The 12,432-nt window shown below is 51.0% G+C and overlaps 1 protein-coding gene across 1 annotated transcript; it reads left to right on the forward strand.

Annotated features, from left to right (window-relative positions):
• The first annotated feature begins 1,759 nt into the window (after positions 1–1,759).
• PTMS (parathymosin) lies at positions 1,760–6,193 on the forward strand. Its single transcript, XM_065740869.1, has 7 exons — positions 1,760–1,831; positions 2,126–2,358; positions 2,476–2,908; positions 3,603–3,674; positions 4,387–4,468; positions 4,632–4,696; positions 5,228–6,193. Exons 1-7 carry the CDS (start codon positions 1,760–1,762, stop codon positions 5,276–5,278), a joined length of 1,008 nt encoding a protein of 335 aa, XP_065596941.1. The 3' UTR covers positions 5,279–6,193.
• Positions 6,194–12,432: the final 6,239 nt, after the last annotated feature.

Here is a 12,432-nt window from a genome sequence, read left to right on the forward strand (position 1 = left end):
TGTGTGAAAAGACAGAAAACACCATCACTGTATACAAACGTGTGAGTACTGCATCTAAACAGATGCATACACCCACGTAAACACAAAGCAAAACAGCATACTACACAAAAATGGGAACTTAGAGAAAATTACATATTGTTCTCCTGGTTGCAGACGTGCATACTGTCAGTGTTCCCAATGATATATCACGTTAACTTCTGCACCTCCATCATCTTGTCTAAAGACTGAAGACTCCAAAAAAGATGGAATATATTCTGCTGAGTTTGCAAAGCAACTTGAAGCAAAGACTGCTGAACATACTGAAAAGTCTGCACACTGCATGATGAGTATAGTTGCATATGCCACAGAGGGAAAAATTCAGATGGGAGAGAGGAACAGAGAAAAGCTCTAAATTGATCCAGCAGACAAAATGCAGAGAGGTACCAAGTGATGGAGGAACAGAAGGCCCGAGAACTATTTACACAAGCCAGTGAAAGGATGCCCACAGGGTCTAAGTGAAGGAACTGCACTCTAGAAGACAACAGAATCCCACTATCAATATCTGAGGAGAAGCTGGGATACAGAATCAGACATGTCCCAGGGTGTGAAGAGGAGTTTCACATAGAATAAAAGGGAAAAAAAAACTGGCAGGCATGCAGGGAAAAATGGGATGTGTGAAGAACAAAGGGGGACATGAGCTGAATTTTGTACATACAGTAAAGCAAAACAGGGAGAACAGGGGGAGCTATGGCCAAGGGAACAATGTTGACAACAAATACAGATGTGGCAAAAGTTGAAAGACAACAGAACCCAGTAAAAACTGCATATGGTGGGGACTGTGAATAGGAAGAAGCAAGACTGTGCACTGAGTACTGGAGTGTACCGAGGGAGAAGGAAGAGGTCACAGAGCTAACCAAATGGTCCCTTTTACAGGTGGTTGGAAACACACTTCCCTCCCATAAACAGCCGGTTGTGTATTTGCATCTGAGGGCGTGTTGCCTGTGTCAACACAACTCTTTGGGCACAGTATCATCACCAAATACAGTCTTCACGTTTTTTCTTCTAGGATGTTGAGGCCTGCTTGTGCAGTAGCACAGAAACATCTCTAGTACGGGATGCGTGATGGTGCAGCTCTGCATGCACAGGAGTTAAGGATGTAAAGATAAGGACAAAAAATCCTGGATTGGTGCAAAGAACAGCAGAGCCATGAGTCATACATCTCTGACAAAGAGAAGCCGGGAATGACAACATCCAGCCATCAACTTCATTTGTTTTTTTCCACTCCTATTTCTGAGCGCAGCTCCAGAAACTAAGATTTTCTGTTTCTTACGGAAAAGAGGAGCGAAAGTGGAACCAGGCGACAGGGCTCAAATGCTGACAGCACGTGGACCTGAGAAGGTGGCTAAAGGAGCTTCTGAAACAGGAGGAAAAACAACGAACGCGCCACGCGGGGCGGCAAGCACCAGCTCAAGCTGCTATAGCAGCAGCGCTGCAGGGCGCTGCCTTTTCCTCCCTTACCTCACCCTTCCTTTCCGCCGTGCCCAGAGCTCGGCCGATGCCCCCCTCGCCCGGCGCAGCTGCTCCCGAGCGGGCCACCAGGTGGCGCTGTTGCACTCCTCCCACACCCCGCGCTCCGCTCGCCCCACCCTAACCGAGCAACTCGGGCGGCGGCGCCCGGACGGCGGACTCAAAGCCGCGGGGCCCCTTATATTCCGCTACAGTCCGTGCCGTACGGCCGCGGACGAGGCTTCTGCAGCGCAAGGCTGGGGTTCAGGCGCTGATGATACGCAGCGGGCCCGTAGCACTCCGGAACGCCACCCGCTGCCCTCGCCGCCGGCCGCGGAGAACAGCCGTAAGGAGACCGCGGACTGCGGCCGAAGGACGGGAGCACCGCGGCAGCCGTCGCCTCCCGCCCCACGCTCCGTCCTCGCGCCGTCCCGCCATCCCCACGTGCCCTTCCCTCTCCTTACGGCGACCCCTCCCCCACACAGAGCCTTCCCCCGACAGCCAATAAGAAGCCTGTTGCCAGGCAAACTGCTCATTTGAATGACCCAATCGGACGCCCACCCTCGGTCCCTCCTTATATGGGGAAGCGGGACGCACCGCCCGCCCCTCCCCCCCGCCCCGCCCCCTGCCTCCGCCGCAGAGCGCGGGAAAAAACAGCCTCCTGCACGCCCCACCCCCACCGCGGGTCCGCGCGGGGCCCCGGCCCGGCAGGACGCGGCCGCGGGGAGGAGCCCGGCCTGGCAAGCGCTTCCAGGGGGAGGGAGACAGCCGAGTGGAAAATTCCAGGCGGGAGCGACGCGAGCCCGCCCGCCGCCGCACGGCCCCGCAGCGCGTCCCGCACAGCCCGCTCGCAGCGGGGCGAAGCCCTGCGGCGTGAGACGTGCCGCGCCTCGTTCGTCCCGTCGCCCGGGAGAGCTGTGCTGGCAGCGCGGTGCCGGGGCGGCTCCTCCCTCGCACCTCGGGGCCGCCTTGAGGCGCGGGCCGGCACAGAGGCACCGCCGCGCCGCTACCCGAGCGAGCGGCGGCGGGACGCGGTGCGGGGCTGGACGCGGTGCGCAGCCTTTGCCGACCGCACATTGTTCTCGGCGTCCGCTTCGCCGACGGCCGTCCTCCGCCTCCCTCCCTCCCTCCTCCGCCCTCTCCCCTCCCTTCGCCAGGTCCCTCCTTCCCTCGTCACCCGGCGCGGTATAAATCCCCTCCGCCGCCGTATCCCCCATCGCAGCAGACCCAGGCGCTTTGGCCCCGGGGCGGGAGCCGCGCTGCCCGGACCGCTGGGACTCGGAGCTGCCGCCGCGTGCCGCCCCCCTCTCCCAGCGCCCTCTTCTCCTCGGGGGTCCCCGACGTTCCCGAGCGGCCCCGCACTGCCCCTGCCACGATGTCGGAGAAACGCGTCGAGGAAGCGCCGGCGGAGCTGAGCGCCAAGGTGAGACTCCCCCCTCCCCTCCCCTCCCCTCCCCTCCCCTCCCCTCCCCTCCCCTCCCCTCCCCTCCCCTCCCCCTCTCCGCGGCTCGCTCCCGCCCGCGGCGTGTGCCCTGACAGCCCCCCCCCCTCTCCCGACGGCCCCGACCGCCCGGCAGCCGGAGGGGGGAGGGGGTGCGCGGCTCTCCGCCAATGGGGAGCGGGGGCGGGGGGCGCGAGGGCCCGCGCGCGGGATCCCGCTCGGTGGGGTGGGGGGAGGGAGCGGGGTGAGGGCGGAGCGCCTGGAGCCGTTCCGTCCTGCGGGGCTCCGAGCCGCTCTAGCGGGCGACGGAAAAAGCGGAAAGCCGACTGAAACGGAGCGCAAAGGCGGCAGGCAGGCGGCCGAGGGCGCGCCGACAACCTGCCGCCCCGCTCCGGCGGGAGGAGGACGGGGGCGGGCGCTTCGGCTCGAGAGGGCTGTCCTCCTGGCCCGGGGCCGCCCTGCCCTGCTCCGCGCGGCCAGCCCCGAGGCGTGCCCTCAGTCCCCGCCGGCCGGGGTGCCCTGCTGCGGCTCGGAGAGCCGGGCTGCCCGTCGCGTGCCGTCAGTGCCTCTCTTCGGCGTCTCCTGCCCCGAGCCCTCTTTGTCTGAGATCGCCCGTACGATCGGCTTCGTTTCTGGCTGCTGAGCGCTGCCATGTTTTTTCCTATCTTGCGTATAGGAAATGAAAGAGAAGAAAGAGAAACTAGAGGAGAAAGCGGTCCACAAAGAAAAGAAGAAGGAGATAGTGGAGGTGAGGTGCGGAGTAATGTCTTCGAGGCGAGGTTAGAGAGATGGGAGGACTTTGGGAAGGGTCATCGACAAGAGTCGCTGCAGGAAGTGAGCGCGAGGGGAGATGGGGAAGAGAAAGGAGCAGCGAGGCTTGGGGGGGCCAAATGGATGAGACCTAGGATAACTGCAGAGAATGCGTCTTGAAGAACTTGGTGTAGTAAGCATTGTCTACAAGCAGGATTGAAGAGGAGAATGGAGACGGAGACGGGGCAGTGGTTGTCAGGAGGTGGCAGCAAGGGGATGTGGCACTGCATATCATGGGTGCTTGAGGAGCTTGGGCTGAGGGAGCAGCAGGGAGATGAACAGATTGGCAGAGGTCAAGAGCATCTGGAGCAGATGTACAGCTAGCACCAGCTGTCGTTAGCTTGTAACCAGAAAGATGTTTCTGTTGTTGGAATTGGGTGACAGCAGCGTGTTGTGGTATGAGCTAGTGGATGTCACAGGTTCGCTGTGGTGGGGAGGGACTTCGGGGATTGGTTTCCTCAAGGAGGCATGAGGGGTGGAAGGTTTTGGCAGCGTGGGACAGTGTCCGAATACAGTGCAGAGGTCATTCACTTGTGTGTGATTGCAACTGGAGGCTGGGATGGCAGGGGTGTTCTTGCTCTTGCAGCACAGAGCACATGGGGATGTCATCCTGAGAGTAGTTTCTGCTCTGACGAATTTGTTTTGCTTAGGATGAGGAAAATGGAGCTGAAGAGGATGAGGAAGAGAATCCTGAGGATGTGGATGAAGAAGAAGGTGGTGATGAGGATGATGGTGAGTATGATTAGTATAGGGAGAAAGGGGGGTGTTGTGTGAAAGGCAAATTTTGGGGAAATAAAAAGTAAGAAGGGAAATGCCTTCTCTGAGCCCTTTGTGAAATTACATTCCCTTAAATGCTACTTCAGTTAACTCAGTTTCTTTTCTTGCTTGTGCTTAGAAGGAGATGAAAATGGGCAAGAGCAGGACGGACATGCAGAAAAACGATCTGCAGAGGAGGAAGAGGTGAGTGGTTGTGTGGGTAAAGGCAGTGAGAGGGAGCAAGGTGACCACGTTGTGTGCTGATGAAGTCCATGAGGATGCTGTTGCTGAACATCTCGATTCATCTTGAGTCTCATTGCTGTTTCAGCAGCAGATGAGTAAACAAATCTGATGTGGCAAAGGGACATTGAAGCCTCATGGGTTCTTGGTGAGATCCAGGGCCAGTCGAGTGCTAGGTGATGACCCTGCTAAGACCTGTAATTTCTGGGCTGCAGGCCAGGTCTCAGGGTCTGTGTGAAGTGGTGTAAGCCTCTGCTTGCTATGCCTCCTGAAAGCAGCAGTGTGCGTGCTCCTGGAAAAGAAGCTGTCTATGTCTTAACCATTGTCAGCAGAACAGTCATCAGACACTAAAAATGCTTTAAAGATGAATGGATTTAGGGTAGCTAAGCAGATTTTTGTGTGGAAGAAAGAGCAACAAAGAATTTTGTGGAGAAATTAAGTCCTGGTGCAGTGACTACTGGTAACTTTTCTTCTTTCCCTCTTTATCATACTCAGGATGAAGTGGATCCAAAGAGACAGAAGACAGAAAATGGGTCTTCCGCTTGAGACCTCCCTTCCCATTTCCTCTGTTCCGTCCATCTCTCCTCCTCCATTCCAGCCTGTGCTTGCACTGTCCATTAGCCTCTGGCTTCACACAATCTCAGATGAGGAAAGGTTAGAAAAGCTCTCAAAACAGGGAATACAGCAGTTTCCTCCCCACCCGAAGGTCCAGCCCATCTATGACATTCCCCACCTGAAATTTTTCCACCTCCTCACATCCTTCCAAGCTGTGCCCCTCATACAAATGAACCTCTTCCCTCAAGAATCTCGTTTTCCATTATGGCCCAACACGTAACCCTGCCAGGCCTATATGACTGGCTGTTCACGTGGCAAGCACCTCTCATTCCTTTTCACTTGCCCTCCCTCTTCACTAGTGTGACTGAGATTCTTGACAGCTTCTGCTCCCAGGACCTGCTGTCAGTCAGATATTCTCCCTGAGTCCAGGAGGCTGCGGGCACAGATCTCATGGTGCATTTTCCAGTCCTAGTCCTCCTCTCATCTGCTTTCCCGTTGAACCCTGAGAGATAAGTAAAAAGAATATTACAGGCAAATAACGGTTCTGTTAAACCATATGCAGAGATGGGATTTATCTTAAGCTTTTTTTTCCCAAGTTTACATGGCAGACAGCAAGCTGGCCCTCGTGAATTTTTCAGCAGATAAGGGTTGTTTTTATATATGAATTTCATCTGAACTGCATATTTTTTTAATTTGGAGGCTTTTTTAAAACAAATCAAGAGATAAATAAATTGGGGACCAAACTTTGATTTCCATTTTTCTGTTTAGATTCTCTTGTGACCATTTTTTGTAATTTAAAGGCAATATAGCCACAGCATTTTCTACGGCACAGACATCACGAGGATTATAGATATAAATATATATATTGTTTTCAACTAGCACTGTAAATAAAAGCGTTTAAAAATATTTCAGACAACTTGTGTGGATGGTTGTGTCTTCGTCTTAGGTTATGCTCTGATCAGTAGAAGTCAGCATGTGGAAAAAGCAGGATGGCTTGGATAGCAGCTGGTGGAAAGAAGAAAATCGGTTAAAAAACCTGTGGTAATTATTTAAATCACACCTGCCTGCTGCAGATTAGCATGCATAGGTTCTGCTCCCTCTCACGCAGCTCCATCTGCCAGGCTCTCACACGGAGGATGCGCAACAAATGTTGAGGTAAAGCTCTGGGGCTGTCACGAAGCTCTGGAAATGAACTGAGCCTCTATACCAGGCAGTGGTGATTCAGAAATGGAGCCTAAGCTGTGCCTGCTCTATGCAGGCAAATGCTGCTCTGCAGCACCCCTGCCCCAGCTGGCATCAGGCATGACCTGTGCAGCATCAGTCACAGAATGAAAGGAAAGTGTTTAGAGAGCGAGAGCTTCAGTTCTTTGTCCCACCAGCTGCCTGGGAGAGATCTGTCAAATAATTGTCTTTTATCTTTGGAGACCTTTAAAGTTGCTGTTACTGATTCTTCCTTTTTAAACTCCTATTTTGGCAGTCACACAATGAGTGACCAAGCCTAGGAGCTGTAAATAATACCAACTTTTGTTTGAGCGTCAGCGGCTTTGTGCGTGTCCAGTGACAGCAACAGATGAGATACTGGCAGTACAAACAGTCACTGGTCTCTGGAGATGCAAGCCATCCATTGTCATTTTCTCCGAACGTCCCTGTTTGGCTGCAGGACTGGTCTGGCGTGCAGAGTGACAGGGATATGGTGCAAATGGCGCAGCTGCTGCCAACCCTTCTCCCACCTATGCAGGTCTCTGGGGCAGCCCCGTCTCCAGCTGAAGCCGTGCGCTGGGCCCTACGTTGGGGGGTCTTGTAGCAAAGCTGTCATGGCAGCACGGGCTGTGTTGGTGCAGCTCTGTCCTGCTCAGTAACTGCAGCCGCCACCATTTTGGCCATCTCCCCGGTGAGCAGCATTTCAAAAGCAGGTAGCTCTTGCATCAGACTGACTTGCAATGCCTCTCCCTGCTCCCACTTGCCCTGGGCACTGTGATGAATGTGCTGATTCAACCTGCACGTATCATTTGACCACACTTGTGCAATTTTATATTCCTACTATTGCTCCATTTTAAAAATTGATAGATTTCAGTCCCTGCTCATTTCAAAATACTTGCACGTTGGAGCAAGTCCTCAGAATTCACCCCAGTGTTTGCTGACCAGTAAACTTTTACTGTTTGGTACCAGAGATAGATCATTAGAGGATAATCCAACCTCTACAAAAACCCATTCCAATTTCCATGCGTCTTCCCAGCAGCGGTGCTATAGTTTGAGTAGTGAAGAATGCTCTTGCAGATGAGAAGGTGAGAGAGGTCTCTGCTTTCCACGTGAGTACAACATCAGCACCTCTGGCACTATCCATCTGTAAGTGGGGCAGCTTGCCTGTTAGGGCAGCCAATCCCATTTCCTCTGAGGGATCTGCTGCAGGACAGAGAGAAGCAATGAAAGGCTGCCAGCTGGTTTCCATGTGTCTCTATGGAGTCCTCAACTCCACAGCTTCTGGTTCTTCCATCTTGTTCAGTTTTACCAGACACCTTTGTCAATACCTGTGGATAGAAGATACAGCTGAAGATAAGGAAATAGAAGAATATCTGCTTCCATTTTCATTCATCTTGGTGCTCTGCAGGATGTCACTGTTGGCTTGAGTTGAGGGCTACAGGTAACAACGGAGTATAGCGCAGTTTAGTTCCTTTCCACGATGCGGACAAAACAGTCACAGAAAGCAGTTTTGGAGTCCCAGAAAAAGTTGAGGATATGGAGTTATGCACTGCACTTTGCATCCAAACCTGCAGAAACCTGTCACCACTGAGCCTAATTCTTCTTCCACAGTAAAATCGGTGGTGTTGTCATGCTGGCATCACCAAGGTAAAACCATCTTCAGCAGCGATTCCTCAGAAGCAGTGATAACATCCAGAGGCCTGAGCCACCTTTCTCAGCTCTGCACTAATCCTCTGCTCATTTCAGTTAATTCCTCTCACCATCTGTCAGCCTCATCGGCTGGGGGCAGAACTCCCTCAAAGCTGTCCAAAGGTCACACTAGAAGTCAGCGCATACTGGGATTAGACTGCAAGAGCTGTCTGTGCAGGAATGCGTGCCGGATGGACTTGTCTTTTGGTCAGGCCTTACCACTGGGCCAAGTGCAATTGCAGACCAGACCTTAGTTTTTAACATGCCTGCAGCAAAGTCTTTAGTGGTTTCAAATGAAGGAGGTTCTGCTGTCAGGAGGCAAATTTGTAAGCAGCTTTCTTGCCCTGATCACAGTGTTGTTAGAGCTCTCTAGATGTTTGGTGTCAATGGCCCCTTTCTTGTCGCGATGTTTGGTTGCCCTGCCTTGTAGCTCAGGTGCATCTTGCTAAAGGAGTCAAAGCTCAGTGGTTCTGGGCAAGAACTGACTGTATACACACCACACGGAGGTGGGTTTGAATGAGATGCTTCCGTATCCCTCGAGGTAATTACTACTTTTCATCCGTGTTCCTCAGTTGAGGCAGCTGAATGAATGGAATGGTTGGACACCAGGTCCACCAGCTCACAGCCTGAAGGTGAGAAGCTGAATCTCATGGCCTCAGCATGGCCATTGGCAGGGGGTGACTGGCAGAGCCCAGCCAGTGCTGCCTGCTGGGAGCAGCCCAGAAGTTATGTGGCCACACTGGGCCCTCCTCATCCAGACAGGGTGGGATCAGGTGGAAGCTGGACAGCAGGAAGCTGTGAGCAGACACAGCTGGGTGCCTGCTCCTCCTGAGGGATCATGTAGACATGGTCTCATGAAGAAGACAGTTCTGGCTGTGCTAGTGAACTGTAAATGAGACGCATGAGAGCAGGCAGCAGGTCTCAGTTGCAGTTGAATTAAGTGTGTCAGCGCTGCTAGTACATATAAAACAATCTGATCTCCTTTTTGGCATCAGTTCTGCTGTGACCAAGGCGATGGGGCTAGAGACCTCAAAGGTCCCTTCCCACCAGCATCCTCATGTGAGTGTGTGAAGAAATGAGGCCTGCCATGGAAGTCTGAACTGAACTGCTGAGCACAGAAACAAATATTATTTGCATATTATAGCTGTCATCTCCTCATTTCCACCTCAGGCAAATGATGCTCTCTACCTAGCTTCTTTGGTCTTTCACATCAGTTTTAAGCCAATAAATGAAGCGAGATCATTGTAATCAAAGTCATCGCACAAGCAGAACCATGAGCCCTCCTTCAGACCTGGAGCAAGCGGGCACTCTGAACACTGCTAGTCAGGGAGGAAAAACCTTTCATGCTTCAGGAAAGTTCATAACCACTCTTTTGTATCAGCTTAAAAGAGAAGTAATTGCAGATATGTTTCTTCTCTTCCCAGCACTTCTCTGGAATAGGGGGCCTTTTTAGGCCCTCTGATTAGGAGTCACATTTCTCAGCCAATTCCCATACACCAGATGGGAAACTAACACAACTTGCCTTTCCAGATCCTTAAGAAGCCCATGTACTTTTCCCTCCCACTTCTCCCTTATTTCAAGAGTGGAGTCAAAGATACATATGTGGCTGATGCAGCCTGTGCGTTTTCTCAGGGAGGAATTCTGTGTTTGTATGTGTGGGCTCAGACTGGGAATGTGTTGCAGAAGGACAGCACTGGAGCATTGCCTATCACTCAACGGGCTTGAGGTTTACTTCTGTCTGAGCTCCTACTATTGTAGCAAAACACAGACAGTCACAAGGGTGAGGGAAGACCTGGGGTGTTAGTAAGCAAAGGTCCCAGCCACACAGGATGACTTATGGACCAAGCTTGGTGTTATCAAATATAGCTTGCTCTTATGGAAGGCATTTCCCACCAGACACAGAAAAAGATGTTTCCCCATCTCATACTGCTCAGGAGGAAAAGGCTATACATCCCAGCTGGACATATCTGCAGACAGAATTTGCTCCTTAGAGCCTCAGAGAACTGTCATTTCAGAGCAGACAAAGTTACCCCTTGTCAGGTGTACTGGGCAGGCAGGCTATGGCAGGTAGCTAGGAGCCTTTCTGCAAATTACCCTTTAGAAAGGTCAGATGAACTTGCAACCCACATATGAGCTGTTGGTGATATCCAGCTGATATTATCTGTGACTAGGTGGCTGTAGGACCTGCATGTTCTACAGATCTCTAGACTTTTTAATAACATTTATGGCTCCCATTCTCTACCATGTATCACAAACAATTTTTCTCAAAAAGTCCAGTTCAATATTTCCAGTGCCCTAATGGGGTTCCACATGCTTTCTTCTCTATTTAGTTGCTTCATCCACAAATTGGTGCTGTCATGTCAGCAGGGTATTGGCCACATGTCTTGCAAAGAAGAAATCTGTTGCTAAGTCTGAAAATCTCCTTCTCTGGAGATATTCAAGACCCGCCTGGATGCTTACCTGTGTGACCTGGTGTGGGGAACTGCTTTGGCACGGGGGTTGGACTCAATGATCTCTTGAGGTCCCTTCCAACCCCTGTGATTCTATGATTCTATGAAATGTTACTGGGGCTTCATGTATTCAAGCTCCTAAAACCATTAAAGGCTATGAGATGAGATGTGGCCTAAAATAGTCAATTTCCTGAGCTCTGTGATCGTGTCTCCCTATATGTCTTTGTCATGTCAGATAGAGTCATATCTTAGACTTTCCGAGGTCTTCCAACCATTCATTTATCATTTTGCATACTGAAAATAGCAATTTTTTTATTTTTATTTTTATTTTTTTAACCTGGAAGCTTAGCCACCACCTCAGCACAAATGCAAACATAATGATTAAACTCTGAAACTAAACACTATTAGTATACTCAATATGTTACAAAAATCTTCGAAGACCCTTACCTGAAGCATCCTCCAGCATCTGTTTCTGTTGCATATCCAGATAATTTCATAAAAGAGTGTATGTGGGACAGCACTCTAGAGCATGAACTCAGGCAATGCTCTGGTTCATCTGTAAGCACACCAGAAAGCCAGTCAAAAACATAAAACCATCCATTTGCTGTTTTCCTATGTGAAAGGTAGTTTCTTGAATTTGTTTCCTATATAGAATCCAAAGTCTTGAAACTATCCAAGGCTGTAAGATCCAACAAACCTCCTGAACTTCTGAGATACCATCATGAAAGGTATAGGCCCAGCTGGGAATTAGCCACTTCTCCACAAGGTTAATTTCACAGAATACTCAGTGGAGACTTTTGGGGAAGCCAACCTCATTACTCAAATGTCCCCTAAATTTTTGCTCATTGTTAAAATGAAGAAGACTTCAGGGTCTTTCTGTGGCTCATCTTTCATTGCTGCAGGAATAAGCATTCTTCTAGGGCACAGCTAACAGCGTGCCATGTCGACTGCAACTTCCTGTCGTGTGAGAATCCCATTCCACCTAAGTTTCTCTATGTTTAAAAGGAGTTCCAGATGATATTCTGTCCTAACATCTTCCATTTGTGGCAGGATTCCCACGGGTGAGCCAGTATTCCTCAGTGCTGCCTTGGCTTTTACTTCAAAGGGTGAAAAGCCTACAGACAGCTGATGGGATCCCAGACAGCAGACAAGAAAGAATGCCATCTTGGAACAGGAATACAGTGCTATGCAGCAGAATATCTCGGTGCTGTATATGTTGTCTTCACTGAAGCCTCCAAGGGGCCCCCCCAGCAGGGCTCTATCGTCCTGCGTTATCTGAGACACAAAGGTTCTTTCACGATCTATGCTTGTACTCGAAATAGAGCATCATTCTAAGATAACAGGCAACACAACCGGATGTTGCCTGGACTGATCTCTGTTTCAGTTTGAAGGGTGCGCCTTCTATTGCTTTCCTTAAGCCTCTCAAACGGATTCATTAGTGAGAGAGGGACCGGAGTCCTACAAGAGCAGGTCTCCATCTTTCCCATCTGAAGTGCCCCCTGGTGGCATCACATTGCACACGTCGGTAAATTCTTGACCGAAAGGCGCTGAACGGTGATCCGAGTTTCTTCACACCTCATCTTCTCTAGCCGTGGCTGGATCCACCCATGCCAACTTAAAAGTCCCTCCATTTGAAAGGCATGTACATACTCAAGTCACTTGCAGTTTTCTGATCTGTATCTGAGTGTATTTTTCTTCTACTTTTACACTTAATGTTTGGCTTGACTGACTGCTCCATAAAGGGGCATATTATCACTAAATGTGTGCTGGAGAGAATAGGTAAAGCAGGGTCGTCATTCTTAGCAG

The sequence above is a fragment of the Cyrtonyx montezumae genome, unplaced genomic scaffold, assembly GCF_038088225.1.
Source record: "Cyrtonyx montezumae isolate F1298 unplaced genomic scaffold, pur_monq_1.0 scaffold_3, whole genome shotgun sequence".
In the NCBI taxonomy this organism is placed as follows: Eukaryota; Metazoa; Chordata; class Aves; order Galliformes; family Odontophoridae; genus Cyrtonyx; species Cyrtonyx montezumae.